The sequence below is a fragment of the Pezoporus occidentalis genome, unplaced genomic scaffold (genome assembly GCF_034315485.1).
Source record: "Pezoporus occidentalis ecotype Australia unplaced genomic scaffold, CSIRO_AGI_Poc_V1 ctg37, whole genome shotgun sequence".
Lineage (NCBI taxonomy): Eukaryota > Metazoa > Chordata > Aves > Psittaciformes > Psittacidae > Pezoporus > Pezoporus occidentalis.
In genome coordinates, this window is record NW_026915691.1 from 8,466,671 (window position 1) to 8,478,804 (window position 12,134).

Here is a 12,134-nt window from a genome sequence, read left to right on the forward strand (position 1 = left end):
ACTGTCAGGGACACCCTCCCGTTGAGTCATGAGGTTCAGGAAAGACCCCTTGTGTTCTGAACTCCTTCTCAGAGGTGAATTTAGGTGCAGACTCGGTCAGTGGTTTATGTCTAAAGGATTATAAATGGGCAGTTAATCCTTTGCATCACTTGTCTAAGGTTTCAAAGTTTCAGTATTCTTATTCCTAATTCATTTACCAATTATCTGATGTGGAATCATGCTAAAATGCTTTTGGAAAAGGGTGCAAACAGCTAGTACTAAACTTTTCTGTGTCTTTGGGGCCCCAGAGCTAAGCATGAGTTAGTCATGTATTTATTTCTTTTAAATGTCATTATTAATACAAACATTAGGAAATATTGTGTAAATACAGAGAGAACTAAGGGGAGAAAAAGAAATTCCTTAAGATTTGTAAAGATATTGTTAAAGTCCTTTCTTTCACCGCAGGAATTATAAGGCAAAATATGTCCAAAGGGAAATTAAATTGCAGGGAAGCTACAAATTAAAATTGAAAAAAAATAATAGGTATTCACTTCTGCATTTCTACTTAAATGGATGCTTACTGTGTACATCTTCTGAATATGTTTCTGCTGGAGGGCTTAATATGCTCAGTTATTTAATACGAATCTCTTCAGTAGGTAAGGAACACTCTCTCCAGAATCTTCTTTAAACTATTACTATTTTTTCAACGCGGTAGCAATATGAGAATAAATATTACCCGAGCTTCCATTTCTGTTACATGGAGAAAAATGTTTTTCTCTGATTCTTATTTCATTTTAGTACTTGGGAGGATCAAATTACAGAGATATGCTACATAGTAGTTAGAGAAAGTTCAGCATCTTTTTAATAACTGCTCAGGGAATCAGCTTGTGGCTGATAGAATATTTGGCTATAGCTTTGCAAAAGCATAGCTATTCCCATCTTGCAGTGCCCTGACATCCTATCTCCTATAATCTGTGTTAGTTATGGATAAAGAACATAATATTTCTTCAGAAGATTCCTTTATCTCTTAAGCAGCAAAAAAGCAACACTTTTAAATTAGTAACTGTATAGATTTATGGCATTTACATGCTGAGATTCTGAACTATAAATCTCTGAGTAGCTAAATAAGTATCATGTTTGTTCCCTGAAAATGAAATAATTTTTATATGGATTCAGCAGGGGAACACTAAGCCCTTTCTAGCCATTAAACAAATGGCTGAAGAAGTGTGTTACTCTGCTCCTGCTGTGTAAATAGGTGTAAATGGTTATTATGCCTCGATATTGAAGGGTGGGATGCAAACCAGGTGCCTAAAGAAATCATCCTCCACATCTGTAGATGCAGAGGTACTGCAAACAGAATGCACAGCTCAGTTATTGTTGTGTAGGTTAACACACCTTCGGACCATCACCAGCTCGCTTTTCCCTTCTTTTACTGTAAAGAGGTATTGGGTGGATTTGTTTTCCTAAGACTGAGCAAGTACTTGCTGATAGGAAGTCAGGAAATTTGTATGACCTCCAGGCATTCTTGCCCAGCACCGCCCTCATTTCTTTTGGGGACAGAGGGGACAAAGCCTGGTTTGGAGAATTTTATGGCTGCCTAAGAATCAGCAATGCTGCCACATGTGATAAGGACTGTGCACAGTTCTGGCAGCACTCTGCTTCTGAACGTAGATCTAGAACAGACAAAAAACTACAAATTTGGAACCTTTGACTTTGGATAGAAGCAATGTATAAATTTGCTGCCTTGCCTTAGAATCAAGTATGAATACACTCATCTCCTTGCATGTAAGTACTGTTATTAAAGTCATTGGGATTACTCACACAATTGGGTAAAGCACAGATCTGCCAGACTGCAGCCCAGAGAGAAAGCTCTGAGGCAGGACCTGAGACCATGTTACTGAGCTTTGAAGCCAGCTGTGAGTCTGGACATGCAGAATTGCCTGCAGATTAGATGTGCTGTGCACATGCTTTTAGAAGGTAGCAGAGAAGGAAAGCAGGGTAGTGGTGGTGAAGCAGCAGATGGCCTAAGTAGCCATCTGCATGTGTTGCCATAAAATGGCAGGAAACTGGTATGTTAGACTGCAGTCTGTGTTATGAATATCCAAAACTAGCACTTGGAAAATTCAGAAACTTGAAAGAAATTCATGGAGCTTGTGAGAGCCGTTCTCAGTTACTAGCTCTTACCAGGGGAAATTACATTTGCCTTTGGTAAGCAGACCTCATTAATCACACTGTTTCAAAGGCTTGATTATTAAACTTCCCATTGCATTATAAAATAATTGCAAGGGTCATACTGTAATGTGTCAGTGGAGGAAGAAAGCTGTTCCTGCATGGCAGAGCAGGTTTTTTCAGCTTAGTACAAGATGTTAGTAGCTAGGCATGTGGTATGGCCTCAGATAGTCCCAATGAAATGAAATTCATGCCCAGATGTCATCAAAATCAGGACCTAATGCTAGGATTCTGTAATTACAGTGAATGCATAATAGCACTTGTTAAGCCGAAGCTGCTCCCATTTGCAGCTCTGTGGAGCCTGAAGGAGAGTGGCAGAAGTATCTAAATAACCTGCATGCAGTAACCGCTGCAAAGCCCAGTTGAGAAACAAATAAAAGAACCTGGAAACTTAATTGCAAATTTTTCTGAGATCTCAGTTGCCTGAATAATATAATCTCTACTGGGAACAAAGGTGCACTCAAGACAGAAGGGCCTTATGGTACAGGCAGATATTCTCACCTTTGTATGAATTATGATATCCAAATATATGAAGGGCTTTTGTGCTGACAGAGGGAGAGGATTTTCTTCTTATGCTCTCTTTTTTGTGAAAACTTATTTCACCCTCCCCTAAAAATCATGTTGAGGATGGGGCAACTTTAGCAAAGCAGCTATCAAAAGACCTTTTTTCCTTTTTTTTTTTTTAGTATTGCTTTGAGTCTGAATAAAGTGCCTCTGTTACTTTAAGTAATAGGAAAAAGGTCTTTTTGATCTGCGTCCCTTCCACGAGGGAAATCTCGGCTTCTCTTTAGCCCATGAGGCAGTAGGGGGAGTTGTCTTCTGGTAACTTGGTTTCAATCTCCCCCTTTGTTGTCTTCCACAAGTAAAATCAGGTCAGCCTCAGAGCTCATAGTGTGAGCTATTTAGATAATGAGGAGTTAGCACTTGGGGGGCTTTGGAAGCTTTTATTTCACAAGAACCAACTGAAGTCAAGAGCCTCTTGTTCTATGGGATAGTTTGCGGTTCACAGGCACGGATCTGAGTAGCTCAGAGACCCTTCCAGGAATGAGCAGTATCTTGCAATTAGGAGCCGAAGAATTCAGGCACCAGTTTGTGTACTCCGTGTATCTTGGCACAAGCCAGTGGTATCTGCTGTGTGAGACTGATGTGCCACCCAGGTAACTGAGAGCACTGTTCAGTCTCATGATCTTCATACAATCAGAGCTCAGTGCTTTTAAGTTAGAAGTGATAAATCAAATAGAAGGAATGTATTTTGCAATAACCTTCACAGCAGTGATGTACCAGAAATACAGGTCACAGCAGAGCTCACTTTGTTTAAATGATTCTCAGCATCCTTCCTTTTTTGGAGAGAATGGTTTTGCACAAGAGTCATTTACAGCTAAAGAAAAACGGTTGTGAACAAGTGCTTGCCCACCATTAGCTGACAAGAGCCAGGATAATCCTAGAAAACCTGATCAGGACCTGATTCCCATTTAACTGAAACGGTGGCAGTCTTAAACTAATGCCCTAATTCCCAAACCGAACTTGTTCCCTAACAATTATACAGGATTTCTTTGGTCTAAACGTTAACATTATGTGTCCAATAGTGTCACAGAATTTCAGTATTTGTAGAAAACTTTTCGGAAAACAGTTTTGTGGGTAAAACAGCAAGACTTAAGACATGAGTTTTGTGTGCTCATTGAGGTTATTAGTGAGCTGCTCAGGATGGAGATTTCACTGTTGCTAGATGCAAGGTACATCTTGTTTATGTGGTGCAGCGTCATTCCTCCAGTGTTTGGTTTCTCTGTTACTTGAGGAGCATTCATGAAATAGCAATTAGGGCATGACAAATACCTTAACAGGCCTGAATCAGAACTGGGAGTTTGGTTCAGGGATTGAAGGGAGGAAATTTTTCTTTCCTGCCTGCTGCACTTGGAACAGTGTTTGGCATAGCCATTAGAAATTAAAGTGAATTTGAATCTAGGTGGTACTAGTGAATTGATAGCAACCAATATTAACCAAAGAGACTTTTATTCTTGTTTCCTAGGAAGCAGAGATCCTGAACACAGCTATTCTGACTGGAAAAACAGTGGCTGTCCCTGTCAAAGTGATCTCCGTGGAAGATGATGGCACTGTGACTGATCTTCTGGAATCTGTGGAGTGCAGATCATCAGATGAAGATGTCATTAAGGTAGGATCATACTGCTCTGCTCCATTACACGAAGACAGAGGCCCTGCAAACTGGTGCTGTTCTCTAATATAACAAATTCTTTCATCTTCCTAACTGTTCTACCCCTGGAAGATGAAGGTTTATTATCACTGTTAGGTACAGATTGGTTTGGTGGAGCAATAAAGCAAACACAAAATCACACATTTTTCATCCTGCATGTCAAATACTTGGAATTGTCTGTCACTTCCCACTTTTAAAGTATTTTTGGAGTTCACTCTACCTTTGCCTTTTAGTTTTCAGCTATATGGGCTGTGTAGGAATGTTGTCAGCTGATGTTCTAGAGAAGGAGGTAGTTCCTCTGAGGTTGCTTTGCCCCATTGGAACAGGAATTGTATGGCTCAAAGTTTGGGTCTTTTCTTGGTTGTTACCCATCAATGTGTTGAAAGCAACATTAACTTCAATTTGGAATTTTCTTTCGTCACAGTTGCTACTAGGGTGTGGCACAGGAGACATGTTGACTGTCAGTCATGGACTGGAAACTGCTGGATAAGACATTTGACCAGCAGATTTACTCTGTACAACAGCACTGTAGCCTAAACCTCCTTGAAATATAAATGGCAAGACAATAAGATATTGCTGATCTTAGTTCTGACTCAGAGTATGTACATTCCTAGTCAGTGGTGAGGAGAGAGCCTGCAAGAGTGTGTTTAAGAGCTTTTTCATTACTGGAATCATATGGTCAGACTTGATCCGCAGGAAGATCGCTGCTTCTTGGAACTTTCAGCTTGTACCAATATTGCTACTAAAAGCTTGTAAGAAGTCCTACATATTCCTACTCAGCTTGGTTAATGGTTAACACACCTTAATGGTAGTGGAAGGACATGGTCAGCATCGGTGATTGTGGGAGACGTGGTAGAAAGTATTCCAGCATAGTGACAGAAACGTTGGCTTGTCTACAGCAGCTTTTATCTTTTCACAAACTCATCTGTGGCTGTCACTTGAGAAGAGGAAGTGAGAGACATGGCTACAAATAAAAGTTAAAATTGAATGTTTTTTAACATAACCAGCATGTTGCAAAGCCATTACAAATACTACAGGCTGCCCCTGCAGCTGCTTGGAATCCCTGTTATACCCCTAGTTTTTGTGAACTGCACCATATCGAGGACTTGGCCTTTGTGAAATTTGCCTTACCCTGAAGCTGACTGGATTGCTAAGCTTTCTGCCTGTTACGGTAGTTCATTTTAATTTGAATTCAGACAGCCAAGGGTAGTGTTCAGCTTCAAAGCAAGCCTCTCTGGGCCCCATCACCTGAAAGTGATTCTTCCTAGTGACCATTTTTTGCCTTTATAGGCAAAGATGGGTGTAGGTGCTTGGTTGTTACTGTCATATGGGAACCTGTTGGGGAGTAAAGACATATGTGCAGGTTTAGTAACTTCATGTCACAGAAGGAGTGATAACTTTGAGCAGGGTAATTGAAGAATAGAGCACAGTACAGGTTTAAATGATCTTTCTTGCACTCTCTATACAGAGGTTTTTTTTTTTCTGAAACATAATTTTTTACGCTCACTGGACTTGCTTCAAGTAATTTCTTCATGATAATTTCTTATACACAAGATGAACCCAAGCAATTTCAAAGTCCAGCATTTTTTTATTTTTCCCTTTTAGAATCTACTCAGGGTTTCTATTTCTGTGAACAGGCACCATGTTGGTATTTTCTGATTAAATGTGTCTGTCTGGCTGTCTTAAAAGAGACAATTTTTTTTGCTTCTATGAAGCCCTTCTGAACCTGATAAATCAGCCAAGTATAGCAAACTCTTAGATTGAATCTAGGTTCAAAAGCAGAAAGAAATTAATTGGGGTCCTTGTCTTCCCTGTGGAAGTTAATAGACTAAGTCTTCACTCACTAACTCACTCATTAGCTAACTTTTTAACTGTATAAAAAGAATTTGAAAGCAAATGCATCATTTGGACAATATTTTTAAAATCAGTTTTGTTTTCTGGAGTTTTATCAGAATTATTTGGCATGTTCATCGGATGTTTGTGCAACGGTTTTGTCTGATACAAATCTACAACAATCTGTAGGATAAATATGCTCAACTCTAACCCTGGCAAAGAAATTGAAGTTGTAATACTGCTGAAGTGAATAGCTAACATTGGTTGTAAGTCCACGAATATACCAGTAAGGGCTTGTGTGCTTATCATTGCACAATGACGCTAATGATAGGCCCTATCAGTAGTCAGAGATCAAGATGTTCTGGGCTTCTGCAAACAACCCCTAGAGTTCACTGCTCTGCAGCAGGAAGGCAGGTTTGAGCAGCATTAACTTGAGTTTAAAGGGAGCTCTTAATTGAAAACGTGTCTCAGAGTTTCCAGTTTACCTGCTTGGTTTCACTTCAAGCCTTATTCACAGACATCTAATGAAGATAAAGATACATAATTACTGGCCAGCCTTCAGCATGCAACAGTAATTAGAGTTTCTGTTCTCTGGACATTAGAGTAGTGAATAGAAAATGGAAGAAAAAGTCTGCTTAAGATGCCCCTTGAAATATAAAGAAAGATTAAATTTCTTTGTGTCTTTCCCATTGCTGTTTTTCAGTGCATCTGTCATGTCGCATCTAGCAGATTGATTATGTCTTCGTGGCTTAGCTTTTATTCCTGTTTCCTTGGTGTTGATTAATGATGAGTTTAAGCTCATTTTCCTTGCAGAATGAGGATACCTCATTTTTCTTTTTGTTTCAGGGACCACATTTATTACTCAGTTCTTTCATCTGAGACTTCCAAGATCTTTAAAGAGCTGGACCAAATTCTGCACTAACTTGTTTCCTGCCAGACTTGGTTGAAGAAGTCAGGATGGAATTTAGTCCATTGAAACAGTATTTTTATTGACAGATCATTACCTGAAATTATTTGGTCCATCATGACAGAGTAACCACACCAAAAATAACATGGAGGCATGTTGTGGGCTCGGTTTCACAAATGAGGAATCTGAGACACAGGAAGGTTAAAGTGAGGATTTCAAAGTGCTGTGAAGGGATTCTGAACATTAAAGTACATTGTAGAACTCCTACTGACTTCATGGAAAAGAGATTGGTGAGCAGACTTTTTTGCTGAATTGTTAATATGGATCAAATTCTCAAGATGATTTGAATAAAAAATGAGGAGAGAGGAAAAATCAACATCTTCTGTCATTTTGAAAAGACATTCCCGTTTCAAAATGGCCTTTGTTTTCAAGGCTCAACCAAGCCTAAAAGTCTCCAAAGCAACACTTTCCAATGCTTTGGGTTTCCAATTTGATAAGTCAATTGAAAATCTGCATTTTGGTTGCCCTGAAATGAAAACTCCTTTAGGTTCATTTTGTTTATCAGTTAACTAAAAATTCCAATTATTCTCAGCTCTGTCCAGAAGCCACTTGCCAGAAGTAACATAGTGAATGGTGCCAACACTGGGAATGGAATACAGTTTCTCTGTCTCTTTTATGTAATACACTGTGTAACTTGTAGAGGATTCCATTCAAAATCTGTGTGTTTTCCAAAACTCTGTAATTTTCTAACAAACTACCTGTAGCTTATGTCCTTCTAGAGCATCTTGTTGCTTTCTTAGATAAAGACGTACTAACTTCTGTCTATATTACAAGCAAACTCCTGGGACAGAAGGAGTGAAAGGAGGGTTACGACTTCTGGTATCACTTGCACAACCTGGCAAGCCGTGGGGTTGTGCAGGATGTTATGGTATGGCTTCTCCTTCTGAATTCCCATTTCCCAAAGCTCTACAACCAGTTCTGGCTCTGGGAAAATTGTCAGGCATTTTTGCTTGTCCTCTGCAGCATCTCATCTTTCTGGCTTTGCGTGAGGAGTGAAGCAGTGATGTTTTATCCCTGCTTGCTGTTTATCAAGCAGCTGTAGAGTTGCAAAGCCAGATTGCGCCTACATGATAGGAAGCTACTGCTGATAGAGCGAAGGGTTGTTACCCACTTTGTTCTGTTTGCTTTGGACTCTATTAGAGGGGATAACAATGCGCCTGGAAACTTGTAAAATATTACTGCAGGCTAATAAATCTTTCAGTAACACTTAGTGTGGTTTTATCAGTGGCAAAATGCCTTCTTTTTAAACAAGTGACAGACTTTACAGAAACTGAAGTGTCAGAGCATTTAAAATAGCCTGAAGCAGACAGTGTTTTAAAATGTTAAACTTTTAGTAGCTGTTTCTTTTCTTCCTTACACTGGTTTCTTTTCTTACTTACACTTCAGGGAAAAGTTGAATCCTACAGTTAGTGGAGTGACAGAGTGAAAAATCAAAAGGAGGAGATAATTGAGTCCAGGATTTTATCTGCTCCTTAGTTTAGCCTTGACAGTTCCAGTGCTGCCGATTTCACAGCCATATTGCTAGTGGCAGTCCATCTGATATTCTTTTTACAACACATTCTTAGGTGCGTGTGATTACACAGGTTTTCAGTTGCGGCTTTTAACTGGAAAAGAAAACCCTTGTGGCAGGTCTAAGGCATAGGGCCCCGAAAAGGAAGTACTGCAAAGGCACACAAGAGAGTATGGAGAATCACAGTTTTCCTGTGATCTCTGGAGTTTAAGCCCAGCTGAGGGTATTTGGAGGTGTATGTTATGGCCTGATGGAGTTGAGCAGCTCAGGTAGTCAAAGAGGGAAGCCAAGTAGTCACCCTTCCCTGGTGCTTTCTGTAGTGATTTGGTGGAGGGAGAAGGAAGGAGGAGAAAGCATCCTGCAGTGGAGCAAAGCAAAGTGGGAGACAAGAGTGAGTAAGAGCAAGCCCCTGTTTCAGAAGCAGTAATCTTATTAAACCAGCTGACCAGAATGTGCAACATCACATTCAAGTGAAGTTGTCACATGGGTTTTGGTTACTCAGGGTTCGGAAGATACAAATAGAAGGAAAAGCCAGATGTAATCAGCATAGTTTGATGAATGCTATCAAAGAAAATAGTTTCCCATCAGCAAATAGTATTTTGTCAGGATTGAACACTTGCCTAGAGTGTGGTTGGGTAGGGCTGAATTTTGTAATGGGAAAATAAATCTCTGCCTTGAGGGCTCGGTGAAGATCAAGTTCGTGCCATGTTTTTCCACATTATAATGTGTTTTCTCTCACCAGCTGAACTGCCTTGTTCCATCCCAAATAATTTTGATCGGTCTTGAAACACGCATTTGATTTAAGTCAGCAAATGGATGTTTTTATTTTCTGCAATGTCCAAACATTTCATTCTGATAGAAAATGATGAAATCATGTCCTGTCATTTCAACTCAGTTTCAGTATTCCTGACATCAGAATCTTTCTGAACTTTTCACCTTACAATGAAACAACTGTGAAGAACAAAATCCTTCTTCCAACTGCCCTAGCAATCAGGAGACAGCAAAAACTCAGAAAAAATGTGGTATCTAAATTAAAAGTTGTAATAGTAATTGTCAGTGCATGTGCTGTTAGTGTTGGTTATAAAGGGAGCGGGACCAGTTTTATTCTCTTTCTGATATGAACAGCAGATATAGCAAAGGAGAGTTCTGAATGTAGAACTGATATAACAGTCCCACATGTCCCAGGAATCGACGGAAACTCACCTAAAGCTGTTGAAGTTACCGGGTTTGTCCCTTTTCCGTACTGCTTATTCACAATTTGGATGTGAATCTTGGCAAGAAACAAGGTTTTGTGGAGTTGTTTGCCTTTTTGTAATCATCCATACTGTAAATCCCAGTGTGACTGCTACAGTTACTGCTGTCTACAGTTTCTTTGTATTTATGCAAGCCTATAAGCTTATAAGATACAGAACCTCTCTGTAACAGAAAAAATCCAAGTAATTCCTGATTGAAGGCTTCCTCAAAATTATACAGAAGATACCCAGAAATCTGTCTCTTTGTACTTAATGGGAAAGAATATGTGTTCTTGTAGAGGCAGGGATGATAATCTCTTTTTTCTTTGGGTATTTCTGTTCCTTTATTAGGAAGAATATGTCTATATTCATAAAAAGAATAAGGCAAAATCTAAAGACTATCCAGTCACTAATGCCAAAGGAGATCTGAGTGGGCAGATTTAATCATTTGATGAACCCAAAAGGGACTGATGAATGTACCTAATGTGTTAAACCATTGCTAAGGTGCAAATCTATGACTGTTTCAAAGGAACTAACATGGAGCTGCCGCCCCTGTCTTTCTGCTGGCCGTGAGTGCAACTGAGTGAAAATTAATCTTTCCTTTTGCTACTGCTTCTTTTTTCCTGTGGATGAGCTGTCTGCCTGCTCAGCTCCCTGCTCCCTCACTGAATTCATTTCACATGCTCACAATGCTTGTGCCAGCACTGGGAAAGAAGTGACATTGGAGTAGGAATCAGTAGCTAAGGGTGAGAGATGGTCAGGAGTGCTTCTTTCTCTTATGTATTTGCTTAAATGACGTGTTAATTACGGTTTTGCGCAGGCATTCTCATGCTGTCACATCATTACCATCCATGTAAAAGTCTTACCTGGCCCCGTGGCTCTGAATCTCCCCAGTGAAGATGCTCAGGAGCTGTTGTGAAGATATTCTAAGTGCCTCACCCTGTTTCTGAGCGTCAGATTTGTACAGTGAAAGATACCCATGTAGGAATGTCAAAACCACCTTGCCTTCCAAGGGGGATTAGGAGTTTTACTGCCAGTGTTGAGAAGTGCTCCATCATCTCAAAGAAAAGAGATTGGTTGATTGCTAGAAAAAAATGTGCCAAGGAGGTAAGGAATAGACAAGCTGAATATAAAGGGAAATTAGTTCTTTCTTCCACTGGGCTAAGCCAGCAGTGCATTATTGAAACACATGATGTCACACTGATAGAAATGAAAGCTAAATTGGGCTCACATCATCCAATAGCACCTGTCTCCGAAACTTGCATTAATCATTGTAAGTTGTGATTATTTCTCTTCAGAAGATCCCTTCAGCTTTAAAACTCTTTGGGTTCTTCAGTTCCAGTGACCGTCTGCCACTTCCTTTTAGAAGATGTGGTATTTATAGCTCTTTGTGCCTGCTGTAAGCCAGCCTCCAGATCATGACATAAAATTCTGTGTTGCTTTGTTACCATGCAGTGAAAAGTTACAATATGCCATATAAATTACTGTCTTCTCAACCCAATTTAGGATTTTTCTGGATGCCTGAGGTACAGATGGATGTCATTCTGGATATCGCAGCCACAAAATGACTTTGCTTTTGCTTATCATTTGGAAGACTGTCCCAATATTGTATTACCTATGGAAGGGAATGGTCTTATTAAAACAAAAATATATGTGACAATGTATTTTCAGCTGATTTAAATACACTTAGTTCCCATGACTGTAATCATGGCCTGTTCTCTCTTCTTCAGTGGTGATGAAGAGAGGAGGTATGGTCTAGTGGTTAAATCTGGGTTGGGATTTGGGCATTACAGATCATAATAAGGGCTCAGTCTGCATACAGTGTGTGACACTTGATTTTCATTTCATTTGCCTCTGCCTTAATTAAATAGGAGAACAGTTGGATAACTTGTTGGATGGGTTTTCAGATGCTGCACTGAAATGTGCTGGTTATAGTGGGGGCTCTGGCGTATGCTTTCAGCTGTGACATCGGTGTGCTATTGTGAATATTGGCATGTCATTTGCTTGATCTGTCTCAGCATAGACATATACAAAAAGATGTATAACGGTTCTGAATTACCTTGACAGATAAAGAACATTAATACTAAATCCTTGAAAAATGCTTTGAGATCTTTATATAAAATGTGCTATCAGCATTATGATTGTTACTAATATACATTAACTAGGACAGAGACA

At 39.6% G+C, this 12,134-nt stretch overlaps 1 protein-coding gene across 3 annotated transcripts in view; it reads left to right on the forward strand.

The window, feature by feature from the left end:
- Window positions 1–12,134, forward strand: part of TMEM132D (transmembrane protein 132D) — a 277,467-nt gene that overhangs the window by 230,989 nt on the left and 34,344 nt on the right. For all 3 annotated transcript variants that reach the window (XM_062631603.1, XM_062631602.1, XM_062631604.1), the window contains one exon: window positions 4,235–4,378. In XM_062631603.1, the coding sequence (XP_062487587.1) occupies window positions 4,235–4,378 (144 nt within the window). The remainder of the gene's footprint in view (window positions 1–4,234; window positions 4,379–12,134) is intronic.